The sequence below is a fragment of the Pollachius pollachius genome (assembly GCF_949987615.1).
Source record: "Pollachius pollachius genome assembly, chromosome: 2".
In the NCBI taxonomy this organism is placed as follows: domain Eukaryota; kingdom Metazoa; phylum Chordata; class Actinopteri; order Gadiformes; family Gadidae; genus Pollachius; species Pollachius pollachius.
This window is the reverse complement of record NC_136935.1, coordinates 24,421,955-24,435,549: the sequence shown is the minus strand read 5'-3', so window position 1 is coordinate 24,435,549 and position 13,595 is coordinate 24,421,955. Positions and strand designations below refer to the sequence as shown.

The following is a 13,595-nucleotide window of genomic DNA, read 5'->3' as shown; positions in this document are numbered from 1 at the left end:
AATGTCCAAGGTAGTAGCAAAGTTATGTCTTTTTTAACTTTCACGTTTCTTGTAGGTCTAACTGAATAATCACAATCGCGTTTCTAGTAGTGTTGTCAGTCACGATACTGGATTTTCTAACTTCGATACTATACCTGGAAAAATATCGATATTCTATACCATTTTCGATATCAGGGGAAAAGTTTTTTTCAGAAAAGAACGGACCCAAAGTAAATGGAGTGTATCTCCACAACTGCAAGGGCGATAATGTCGTCTTGTTGCCAAAAGAAAGATTGTTGTGCAAGTGAAATATTCAATGTGGATAATACTTGGTTAAAGTCAATAAAGCCATGGAACACAGCATAAGTGAAAGATAACATTTCCACCTGAAATAATCAGTTGATCGTTATCAGTTGGTAGCGCTGTCTGTACTATGAGACACAAATAAAGGTAGATATCTTACAATTTTGACACTTGACACCTCTATTTAAAGTTCAGGGCAAATATAATCGAATGACACCAAGCCAAACACTCGCAAATACACATATGGCCACTAGATTGCGCTGAAGAACATGTGTTCTTATTGAAGGCAATTTACCTTTTTCCTAAGAAACCTTCTCTTAGTCATTGATTGTAAACACCATGTTTAGTTGCAAAATTTGGCCCAGACACTGGATTATCTGTTTATGGTGGTTTAATGTGATCAGAATTTTTTTCAACTTCGTGGACAAAAATCACAAAGGTAAAACTTCATTTTTGGTTGTTAAAAGAAAAGGGGACATTTCTGCTGAAGTTGTTATTTGCTAGTTTTAGTCACAGAATGATATGGTTTGGACTGTCGGAATAAGTGGAGGCTCAGCTTTCATATAATATATAGTTTGTGAGGTTCCAATTTCATTAAAAGATCGCTATTGCTGTGCATGTGCACACTTATGAAACCCAAAACCGTGTTCTTGCATATGACTTTCCTTGGTAATTAGCCTCAATCTAAAGTACTTCCAAACCGCACCCCTCCATCACAACTCCATTTTCCTTCTCTTCCTAAACCTGTCGCTGAGGCGCTGAACTTGAGATGCTAGCTGTGTTGGCTAACCTTTAGCCAACACCGTCGAATCACTGCCAGAGACCGCACTGCGAGTGAGTGACAGAAGGCGGGGCTATATTTGCGCTGAAGCGATGCGTGTGTCTACTAGGGTTGGATTTAGTGATTCGTTTCCGCGAACCAGTTTGCGTCATTCAGTTCGCCAAGAGGAGTCGTTCGCGAATCGTTTGTTCGTTCGTTCAGTCGAGTTTCCGGTAGCGATGAATCGAATCATACACGGTTCTCTGAGTCAGTCAGACTCAGCCCCTCGTTCGTTCGTTCGTTCGTTCAGTCGAGTTTCCGGTTCAGTCGAGTTTCCGGTAGAATCATGGAATGAACGGCTCAGACTCAGCGACTCCCTCGTTCTCATTCTCATACGTCAACATTACAACTTTAACCAAACACAGCGGGATGGGGGGTGTAGTTGATTATTGAATGTTTAACATATCAGTAAAATAATAGACTTGATTTAGCAATGATGGTGGGTGTCCCGGGTGTTTTAGGCTCCCATAAACAGAACCCTGTGCAGCCAAAGACTAAATCTAGCTGCCAAAATTAACACTGCCTTCAAAAGGAGAGCTGGTCAATTGTGAAAAATGCATTAAACTGTCATCAGACAACGCAGTTATACGCTATTGTAATGACCTCGCCGGTGACAAACCAGGTCACTGAAAACCCGTAACCAACGGCAAAAAGCCACACTAACAACAACCGGTTACCCGGGCAACCCCCCAACCCGGTCCCTTCAACGTGCAAGCCCCCACCCTCCTGTTCTCCCAAGGCCCTCCCCCAGCTGACCTGATGATTCGCCCCCCACACTGATTGACAAGAAGAACATCCAATGCATGCACAGAGAAAAACTGGCATAATGGACAACGAAATACAATGCAACACATAATACACAAACTCTTTAAATGTCCCAGGGTCGCTACACTATAGACTCTAGAGTTTCTGGTATAAAGGCTGGGACGAATTTCAAATGATAAAGATGTACACTTTATGTTGAAAGTATACTGTCGCGATTTCCATTGAAACAAATTGCGCGGTGACTAGTCTTCACAACGAGAGCTGGTAGGTTGTGAAAAATGTGGTATAAAGGCTGGGAAGAATTTCGAATTATAAATATGTACAATGCATCCTTTAAATACGTCCATGCAACAGATGGCCAATGTGAATAATAGATAGCTCGCTCACTAAGCCCATTTGTTTTTTCCCCATTAAACCTGTAGATTTCTCTCATTGACTAAAAATCAACGAGAGCGTCCTAGACTCAGTCCTAGAACAGCATACGATTGGCTGGCTCTCGTGAGTCGTGACGTCTCTCAGTCGGTCCCTCCTCACCACTCACACAGTGAGTGAACGAACTGTCAGCGAGTCAGCGACTAGTGAGTCTGGGAGGAGTCGAGTCTGAGAACGAACGAGGCGAACGAGGCGAACGAGGCGAACAAGAGAGAGAGAAACCAGTTCAGTTCGTTCGTCTTAACGATTCGTTCATTCGAACTGATTCGTTCGCGAACGAGTCAACACTAGTGTTTACTCGCTGTCCAAGAGAAGAGAAGACAGCGCGCTGATCAATTGCTATTTTGTGTGATTTTGCGGAAGGTTGTACTGCAGATTTTAAAAACACTTGAATAAATAGCCTTTATATTAACATCCAACCAAAATCCACTTGCCCGTTCGGGCAACCAGAAATCAATCTCAACTTGCCCAAATATTATTTTTAGTTGCCCCGGGCAAGCGGGCAACCGTTAGTGTCAACCCCTGGTGCGGTTACAGAGGTGTACCGCGGTTCGTGCGGTAAGTATGGCATATAAGTACATAGCATTAATATGGCGAATGTAAAGGCTTGTTTTGCGATGCGGAATTGAAAACTCGAAGTCTTGGAGTTCCACCCGGACCGTTTAGCCAAAGTATACTACTCCGACTCCATAATCCGCTCAGCAGCTCTCCGTCGGGATGTCGGATACGCAATGCAATTCGCCGCCCGATCTATCTTATATGTTGACTACAAACCATGTAAGCAGTGTTGTAAATAAACTTCCAAAGCTTTTCAAATCTTTTTTGGTGTTTTATTGGTCCTTAAGGTGCAAAGTAAACAATGTACAAAGTAATTAAGGTGCAAAGTCAAACCGGAGAAGTGATTCAGGAAATGATTTTGTTAGAGGACCAATCACAGCCCTTGCCGTCTACGTTGCGTCGACCAATAGGTCCATGGCATCGACGGATAGTTAAAAAGTGTTGGATGCGCACGTAAGCTACGGAGAGGGTCTCCGACAGGCTCTCCGGCTATGGAGAGGGCTCTCCGTGTCTACGTACAGCACTTTAACATGCACACGCATTTGAAAAGGCACCATCCAGGTGTTATTATCACCGTTGCTGTGAAAAAAAAACGAGCTGTGCAAACCCAGCTCACAACACTATTTCAACAACCCCTGTCTGGGAATTCAGAAATCCAAATGCCATAACCAAGTTTATTGGTGTTTTCATTGCTGTTTATCTACGGGTTGAGAAGCAAGCTGTTTTTTTTATCTATCCCCTTAACTATTAACCGTATCGTACCGTGACAAAAAAAAAAACAAGGTACGTACCGAACCGTGACTTTTGTGTACCGTTACACCCCTATATAACGTGTTTTAAAACAAACCAATAATTCCTTGTCGTCCTAAAGACAGGTTTCAGTCTGATTTCAATTCATTGTCAAAGATACATTCTGAAGCTGCACCATCTCTCTGCTTCAGGTTTAACATCAAGGTCAACCTGCAGCTGGTCACCAGCTTCATGCTGACGGGCATATCGGGGGGAGCCAAGTACGCACAGAACGGCCAGCTCTTCGCCCGCTTCAAGCTCACGGAGACGCTGTCTGAGGTAACTGAGGCTACCTCAGCTCCTAATGCCCTTGGTTGGGGCGCGGCGGTCCGTCCTAATGACCCTACCTGGGCTGAGTCGGCTTGGTGTCATGCTGCACATTTACCAGTCAGTGGGTTTGCTGTATGGTTTGAGAGTGGAAAAGAGCAAGACTTTAAATATGAAAAAAAACTAAAAATGTATTTGCTGATTGGAGCGGTCTGAAACGTTACACTCAAAAACACTTTGCCGACCAAGGGTGGCCGGCGGTAGGCCGAATGCTGTCCCCCTGCCCCCTGAACCCCCTGACCCCCTGTCTCCCCTGGGCCCCCAGGACACACTGGCGGGCCGCCTGGTAATGACCAAGGTGAACTCGGTGCTGCTGCTGCCCGTGGGCCGGGAGTGGTGCAGCGGCCAGCCGGGCCTGAAGGAGCGTGTCTACGAGGCGGTCATCGAGGAGAAGACCAAGGACTACATCTTCCTGCGGATCTGCAGGGAGTGCTGCGACGAGCTGGGGCTGCTGCCTGACCGGGAGCTTCAGGTACCCCATGTCTCTCCCAAAAAAGCATGTGGAGAGACATGGTGTCTCTCCCAAAAAAAGCATGTCTCAGCATGTCTCTCCCAAAAAAAACTTTGCAACTGAGAACTTTGAAATCTCGCCTTAAAAAAATTTGCAATGGTAAAAAAGAAAATGTTCCAATCTAAAATGATATACAGATGTGTCCAGCTGCTCTGTCCTTTTTATAAAACATAAAAAAATAATAATTTTAATAAACAATAATAAAAATCGATTGTTAATTTTGTGATCGTTTGACACTGAAATCGAAATCGCGATCAAAATTCGATTAATCGCCCAGCCCTACAACCAACTAACTATACTGAGACACAAACACCTGTTTGACCATACATTATATCAGCCTGTTGGTGGAGTTGTGTCAACTTGCGTTACAGGCCCACCTACAAAAGGGGAGGCCTTGTGTTTCCCTTATCAAGGTCGCTTTTTCTTCATAATGGCAAGGGGTTGAGTGGGGAAACCTCAATGTTGTTCTGCTGACCTCTTATGGGGATAAGCCATATTCCTCTTTATTGTACTTCTTGCTCTCTCTCCTTCTTCGGATTCCTTTCCAGACTTTATCTATGTGAACCCTCCTTCTGTCAACCTCCTTCTGTCTCGCCTCTGTTAGCTGATATCTATCCCGTGGTAAACTGTACCTCCTCCTCCCCAGTCTGGCCTCTGATATCTGTCCCATGGTAAACTTTATTTTCCTCCTCTCCAGTCTAGCCTCTGATATCTGATATCTGTCCCCTGGTTAACTGTACCTCCGCCTCCCCAGTGTCACATCTGAAATCTGTCCCATGGATATCTGTCCCATGGTAAACTGTAGCCCCTCCTCCCCAGTCTGGGATCTGATATCTGTCCATTGTAAACTGTAGCTCGTCCTCCCAAGTCTGGCCTCTGATATCTGTCCCATGTTAAACTGTAGTTCCTCCTCCCCAGTCTGGACTTTGATATCTGATATCTGTCCCATGGTAAACTGTTGCTCCTCCTCCCTAGTCTGGCCTCTGATATCTGATATCTGTCCTATGTTAAACTGTAGCTTCTCCTCCCCAGTCTGGCCTCTGATATCTGTCCCATAGTAAACTGTACCACTGAAAGGTTCACCTATTGAATTTGCCTTTCCCAGAAGGTCAAAAGCTGACAGCCTTTCCTGGGGCTGTGTGCTCGTGTGCATGTTTATCTGAAAAGGCCTTCTGCTTTGGAAGGCTGTCATTGAAAGCAGGAACGTTCTCAAAAAGCAATTAAGACATCCTAATAAACTGAATTCAAGCCCTCCAACTTTTGGCCATTGTTGTAACTTAAATACAAATTAAATACAGCCATATATGAGGTGATGGGTCTATGTAAACAGACTGCTGGATCCATTGGAATTTACTGACTCCATACATGTTTCATCATGCAGAATGGAAGACACACATACATTATTATACCCTCATAAATATTAGTCATGGTGTTTTTACGATTTGGTTTCCTATCATTCCTGTATTCGAGTGGCTAGTTATAGTTTGTACTTCAACATCCAGGGCTGTCCACTGAAACGGGGAACATGATTGTGTGTTTGCTGTTGTGTTTGGCTCTCAGGTGGAGCTCCAGTTCCAGCTGAACAGGCTGCCGCTGTGTGAGATGCACTACGCTCTGGACCGCATCAAGGACAACAACATCCTGTTCCCCGACGCCAGCCTGGTTCCCACCATACCTTGGAGCCCCAACAGGTACAGCGCTTCCCCCGGCCCAGAACCCCTAAAACACTCACCTGCAATCACCTCTGCAACCGGCCTCGCACGGTGAGGAATGGGTTTTATCTGCCTTTTTTAAGGCCCTGTCGAAACGGGCGAAAACTCTTTTCCCCTCCGTATTCCTTGGCAGCGTTTCAGGAATTTCTCTGTAAAGATGGACTCGTTGCAAAAACGCATCTAGCTGGAGAAACTCTTTAGTACATATTCAGGCTTATATGTGGAGCTGGTTCCAGAACAAAAAAAAGAAAAGGCGGAGCATGCGCATCCTGGTCGTACCACAGTCATTGCTCACGACATTGATGTTGGGGAAAGCAGGCCCATTAAACAACACCCTTACCGCGCCAACCCACTAAAACGCCTCCAACTTCGAAAAGAAGTTAAGTTCATGGTAGACCATGGTATTGCTGAGCAGAGTTTCAGCCCGTGGAGTTCGCCCTGCCTTCTCGTGCCAAAACCAGACGGCACTTCAAGATTTTGCACTGACTTTCGAAAAGTCAACGCTGTGACCAAGCCCGATAGTTTTCCGTTAGCACGCATGGACAATTGCGTAGATCGCCTTGGCTCAGCTGTTTACGTGAGTAAGATTGACCTTCTAAAAGGTTATTGGCAAATTCCTCTGACTGAGCGTGCTAAAGAAATAGACGCATTCGTTACACCAGACAGTTTTTTACAATACACTGTCATGGCGTTTGGTCTTAGGAATGCACCAGCTACGTTTCAAAGGTTGGTCAACCACATTCTTGCTGGATTGTCTAACTGTGAGGCGTACCTCGACGACTTGGTGGTGTATAGCGCCACCTGGGGTTCTCACGTTAGCCATCTGAGAGACGTGTTTGAAAGATTGTCCGCTGCAAATCTGACAATAAATCTGGCAAAATGCGAGTTTGGCCAAGCCAAGGTTGTTTATTTGGGCAAAGTGGTTGGTGGCGGCGAAGTGCGCCCGGTGCACTCGAAGGTTGAGGCCATTCTTAAATATCCTGCCCCCACAACTCGTCGTGAACTTAGACGCTTCCTTGGTATGGTCGGCTATTACAGGTCCTTCTGCAAAAATTTCTCTGTGGTAGCCGCCCCTCTGACTGACCTCCTCAGCACCAAACGGTCTTTTGTATGGACCGAGGAGAGTCGTGTCGCTTTTAATTTAATCAAAGCGTTGCTCACAACGGCCCCTGTGCTCGCCGCTCCTAACTTTACTGTCCCTTTTGTTCTTGCGGTAGATGCAAGTGATCTAGGAGCCGGTGCAGTACTTATGCAGGGTGGTAATGACGAACTGGAACATCCCGTTTGTTTTTTTTCTAGAAAGTTTAGCTGCCATCAACGCGCTTATTCCACTTTAGAAAAAGAGGCCCTTGCCCTCGTGTTGGCGCTCCAGCACTTTGAAGTTTACGTTGGTGGTGCAGCGCATCCGGTGACTGTTTATACAGATCACAACCCACTAACTTTCCTGGACCGGATGCGCAATCACAACCAACGGCTAATGCGCTGGTGCTTAATATTGCAAGCTTTCAATATTAACATCCAACACATCCGTGGTCGCGAAAATGTCGTGGCAGATGCGCTTTCATGTGCATAGGTCTTGTAGGCCTATTGAAAAATTTGTGTAAATAAATTGGATGATTTTCTTTTTTTTCTTTTCTTTCCTCATTCATCCACTGATGTAAATATTACCTGTATCATGTGTTTGTTTTTTTTTGTGAAAAATTGAAAAATTCTACCCCCAATTTATTTCTTTAAGGGTGGGGGTGTTACGGGTCCTGCCTCCTTGTTCCTGGTAGGAGGAGACTGGGCGTTACCTTGCAGTCACTAATTGAAAAGGCCGGCCCTCCCAAGTATATAAACCTGCCTACTTCTAAGATGGCTGTCTCTCTTTTTCTCTCACACCCTCGACATGGCAGACGCTGGCTGGTCGCACTTTTTCTTTTGTTAAACCAGAACCCACTTGTTCAAATCCGTATGTATTACTGTTGATCTTGGATCTTTTATTTTATGGTGGGAGCGGTTGCTTTCTTTTCTGTTTTTGTGGCAACCCTCTCATTCAGTTAACTAAACCGATATATGGAAAAGAAATAAACCAAAACGTTTTCTTTCCAGAAAATCCGTTTCTTTGAGTTATGTTAGTTGTTCACACGATTTTAATGTGGGCTCGTAACATAAACATAAACATAAAGCCTGTGCGCTGAGTAGAAAATACTTTTGTTTTAGTATTTTTTTAATTACTAATGTACAGTTTGTAATTAAATGTACCAAGGGGCTGTATTTAAAGCTACGAAAATAATACAATTTAAACAAAACAAATTAGTCGGAAATCTAACGTTGCCCAATCTAACGTTTGGTGGGGGGGGCGATGACATCATCGTTTGCGTATCTGGCGTCCACACGAATCCTAACATGAAAACACAGTTGGCCGTTTTTCTCTTTTTCACCCTGGGACCTGGTTTAAAAAAAGTGGTTTTGCAGGTAACGAAAAACGCCGGGTCCGTCTGGACGGTTGGCCCAAACTCACAAAGACTTCCTGCGTTTTTACACAAAAATCGTTTCCGTGTGGATGTGGCCTAAATATGTTTATGTATGCACTCCGAAAATCATAGCTCTCATCCATTTTTTTTTCCATTATACATGTGGTTCTTTATTTAAGTTGATTCTGCCTTAAGCAACAACGCAATGGTCGTCTATTTCAAAGTTATTCCATGGAGTAATCCGGAGTGCACTATTTTCCAGTGTAGGCTGATATCGTAAATATGTGGTGAATTCAACGTTTTCTTAAAATACTAAGATTTCCTTTTTAGATTAATCTTTTTCCAAAAAACACACAAAGGCTAGATCTAGTATATACAGTCAAATGCCAAATGAGCAGACATGCCAATGGCCCAATGTTAGAGGCACTGAAATCTGTCACATACTTATAGTGTTATTCCAGATACATTTTTATTGAATGAAAAAAGTATCTGGAGGGTTTGGTATACATGCCAATACACTTTAAGTATGTGACAGATTTCACTGCCTCTAACATTGGGCCATGGCATGTCTGCTCATTTGGCCCTTAGTGGAGTAAAGTGCCTTAATAAAGTAAATATTGTGGGTAAGCCACTACCAAAGAGGCCAGAACAGTGTCTGTCTGTCTGTCTGTCTGTCTGTGTCTCTCTCTCTCTCTCTCTCTCTCTCTCTCTCTCTCTCTCTCTCTCTCTCTCTCTCTCTCTGTGTTGGCCAGTTTTTGTGTCCAGTGTTGAAGATAAGTTATAATTACCTCGTTAAATATTGTTCTTACAGTGTAAAGTTGCACTTTATTGAAATTTAATTTCTTCCTCCTCTTATTTTTCAAGGCCCTAATTTAATTCATTTTGAAAGAATTCATTAAAAAATATATATAGATTTGAATTTGTAGCTGTTAATTCAAATGTCCAGCCTGTCTTCTAATTGTAATGCAATTTTTACTCTGTGACATATTGATTAAAAACTAAGGACCAAGGCCCGTTAGGACATCTTGATTAATCCAACTCCTATGGTAGAGTTCCCTCTTACTTAAATGGAGCTCACTCGCTTGCTCAAACACACACACCTTTATCTCGCTCTCTCTCTCTCTCTCTCTCTCTCGGACAGTTTTTGCGTCAGCAGCTTGAAGTCGTGCTTGTATTAAAAAATATTGTGAAGGTATTAAAAGGTAGTAAATTCAACTTAAAAATGTCTGTATAAGACCTGAATATATATAATGTGGTATCCTGGGGTGGAGCAGCCTTTTGGATTTGCTGCTCACCCTCCAGCAATGTTTCGGTCCACGGCAACATTGATTAATCTGTGATGTGCCAATATCAGCCAATAATATCGGGCAACCAATATATCTGTCGGGCACTATGATGGACTTGGAGGAGCCTTGACCTCAACACAATGTGGTAGTTTATGTTGTAGATGAGGTTAACCGGCTGCCTACCTCATCACATTGTGGTAGTTTATGTTGTAGATGACGTTAACCGGCTGTTTACCACTACACATTGTGGTAGTTTATTCTTGTAGATTACGTTAACTGGTTGCCCACCTCAACACATTGTGGTAGTTTATTGTTGTAGATGACGTTAACCAGCTGTCTACCTCAATACAATGTAATAGTTTATGTTGTGGATCAGGTTAACCGGTTGCCCACCTCAACACATTGTGGTAGTTTATCGTTGTAGATGATGTTAACCGGCTGTCTACCTCTACACATTGTGGTAGTTTATTGTTGTAGATGACGTTATCCGGCTGCATGTTTGACTGTCTGCGCCCGGTGGCCTTACTAGGCTGGAGTTCCCCTTATCTGGTGGAGCCACAGGAAGCTGGCTCGCACCTTTGAACGTGGCGTTACTGTCTATGTTCAGTTGACCGATGGGTCCTACATGTGGCTAATGAGCCGGTCCTGCTAGCATCTCTTGTCTGTGTCTCTGTTCGCCCAGCACCTCTGTCTGGCACCTGAGGGTGGTAACATGAGAGAGGCATTGTGTGTTTTACAAAAAGTGTAATTAGTAGGGCTGTAAACGATATGCGTATCGAAACCGAAATCACGACACTCAAAGCCACAAACCTGTCTCGCGGTGTGAGATCACGACACTCACAGCCAAAAACCTGTCTTGTGGTGTGAGATGGCAGAAACGTGACACGCCCTTATCCTTCCAGTCCAGATCCAGCCACGTGATATGAGTTGTTAGTGCCAGGGTTTCCGTTGTCCGGTAATAGAACAATTAAATGTCAGAATTGTATCTCTCCGGTCAAATTGTCAGGTTGAAATTTGCTAATAATCGGTCTAAATAATAGTCTGCTGACACTGATCCTCTTATCGATGCCGTAAGTCTGCGACGAGATGCCCTCGCTGTGATGACAGCGCTCCGTGGCTACAGAGGATTGCATTTGTCCACAGCCTGCAAAGTCCTCATATGCGATATGAACCACATTTATTCAGAGTTGGCCAAGCGCGACAAAATAGCCTGTGTGATCCCTGTCTCTAGTGTTTTGTGTGCTTTGACCGGCAGTTGGTCTGCTTATAGGTTGGAATGAAGCAGCCACCGATTATTGACAGGCTGGGTACTTTATTCTACGGGACTCGTTCGTTTCTTCACTAGACACACACACACACGCTACCGCTCACTCACTCGCTGACGTCACTCACTCACACACACACACACACACACACACACACACACACACACACACACACACACACACACACACACACACACACACACACACACACACTGCCATTCTCGCGCACACACAGACGCTACTCGTAACACTAAATACACTAAAAACTACTCGTAACGCCTCGTCCATCTATTTGAAAGTTAGGCTATTAAACATGTTGCATTCTATACGGCCTGATTATTTCATTATTTAAGCTACATAGCCTAATTAGAAGCGATAATAGGATATTTGACCGAAAACGAAACCTATGCAGGTCACTTTGACCGGCACCGTTTTTTCTAGCGGGAACGCTGGTTAGTGCTACCATTACCATACCAACTGTTCAGATTACTATTTGTATTTTATATTGTTATTTGACATTAATATTTTCAAATATGTAAGCCTAAACCACAAAACTAGTTGAGGGTTTTTGCCTACCTGCAAGTATCCTCCAACTGCAATCTTTGGTAATTTATTTATTAATTTTGCTATACTTTAATAGTATTCTTTCTGTTCAAATCTGTTCAGCGTTCCAAATTATTTGTTATTAAATGTTACATTAAGTTAATTGTTATATAAGTGTTGTTTAAATACAATCATTTTTAAATTCAAAAAAATCGTGGGATGTATCGAACCGTGGGTCAAAAATCGTGATACAAACCGAATGGTGAGTTGGTGTATCGTTACAGCCCTAGTAATTAGTTATTTTGATGTTGTTGCAAAGCCTTTATCAAATATTGTTTCTACTTTCAATGTTTCATCCAATGGAGGCATGCTGCTATAAAAAAGGGTCACATCAAACAGGCAGAGGAAAAGGTTATTGTTTTCCTCATTTTGTCAGCACCAACTCACACACAGCTTTGGTTTATTTCCTTAAGTCAGATACGCACATACTGAAACACCCCACTCGTGTTCAATTGATTGGTTGTCAGTAAATATCTGACTGATCTCCAAATATGAATGACAGCTCCAATCAACGCACTATCAACGGGTCTTATTTGGGATGTTCATGATATTTAAACTACAATTCCCATCTCTCGCCCCCTTCTGCAGGCAATGGGACGAGTTGCTGGACCCCCGGCTGAACGCCAAGCAGAAGGAGGCCATCCTGGCAATCACCACGCCTGTTGCCCTGCCCCTGCCCCCAGTGCTCCTCATCGGGCCCTATGGCACGGGCAAGACCTTCACCCTGGCCCAGGGAGTCAAACACATCCTCCGGCAGCAGCACAGCAGGTCTGTCACTGACTCCGTTTGTCTGTCCTTGTATCTGCTTGTCTGTCCCTGACTCCGTCTGTCTTTCCCTGACTCTCTGTCTGTCTGTCCCTGACTCCCTGTCTGTCTGTCTGTCCCTGACTCCCCCTCTATCTGGCCCTGACTCCATGTCTCTCTGTCCCTGACTCCCAGCGGTCTGTCCCCACATCAATTTCATTATTTTATTTTCCTCAGGGGAGCTCTAAAACATAGGAGTGTTTATTGTTGGGGTCTCTGAGCAGATGGTGTTGACGAGCTATAGCTCTTACTGAATGTTCAACCACATCTGTTCTCCGTCTGAGGTGCTGGTATGTGTGCGTCCTCCCGCCTTGCCAACCTTTCTGAGCCCTGTCAGACCTGTGAGGTCATCGGTTAAATCCTAAGAGGTTTTATTTTATTATGTGAAAGGAAGTTCTTGAGCACCTCTCCATTGTCTGACCACCGGCAGAATCGTCTTTAGTCCTGGGGCACCGTTTGGTTTGGCATTTAACATGGTGAGGCTATTCCGATTAGTGTCTAGCTGCTGCCTCCGGGCGGGCCCCTGCTCCGCATACACACCTTACATGATGGCCAGCTTCTTCCTCTGGGCCACTCAAGAGCTCCAGGCTAAGTGGATTCAACCTGAACAAGCAGCATGTGTGCTGTAATCGCTCGAAGTGTGATGGGTTTAGTGATTCCTTCACGCCTTGGTTTCCATTAGGACGGTGAATTGATGGAAACGGGCAAAATAATTCTTTGTCTTTCTCTCTCAACAAGTACAGATGGGAGGAAGGACATGCTGCCTTATGTAAGACCTGGGAGTCTTAATGGAAGGGCATGTTTGATGAATAATGGACACCAGCCCTCAACCTATTACTGCATGCTAAACCTCTAGTTCCTTCAATAAAGACACTTGAGTTTGCATGTGCTGAAATGGGGGTGGGGCGTGGGAATTTGTGGGAATGCAATATTCATTCATCTTTTTCCGGCTGAATATAATTCCTATACTTATTCTATCTGTAAA

General features: G+C 44.1%; 1 protein-coding gene across 2 annotated transcripts in view; it reads left to right on the top strand.

Moving 5' to 3' along the window:
- The window catches only part of helz (helicase with zinc finger), a 112,738-nt gene that overhangs the window by 52,483 nt on the left and 46,660 nt on the right, over positions 1 to 13,595 (top strand). For both annotated transcript variants that reach the window (XM_079730923.1, XM_079730924.1), the window contains 4 exons: positions 3,799 to 3,925; positions 4,239 to 4,445; positions 6,045 to 6,175; positions 12,395 to 12,574. In XM_079730923.1, coding sequence (XP_079587049.1) covers positions 3,799 to 3,925; positions 4,239 to 4,445; positions 6,045 to 6,175; positions 12,395 to 12,574 — 645 coding nt within the window. The remainder of the gene's footprint in view (positions 1 to 3,798; positions 3,926 to 4,238; positions 4,446 to 6,044; positions 6,176 to 12,394; positions 12,575 to 13,595) is intronic.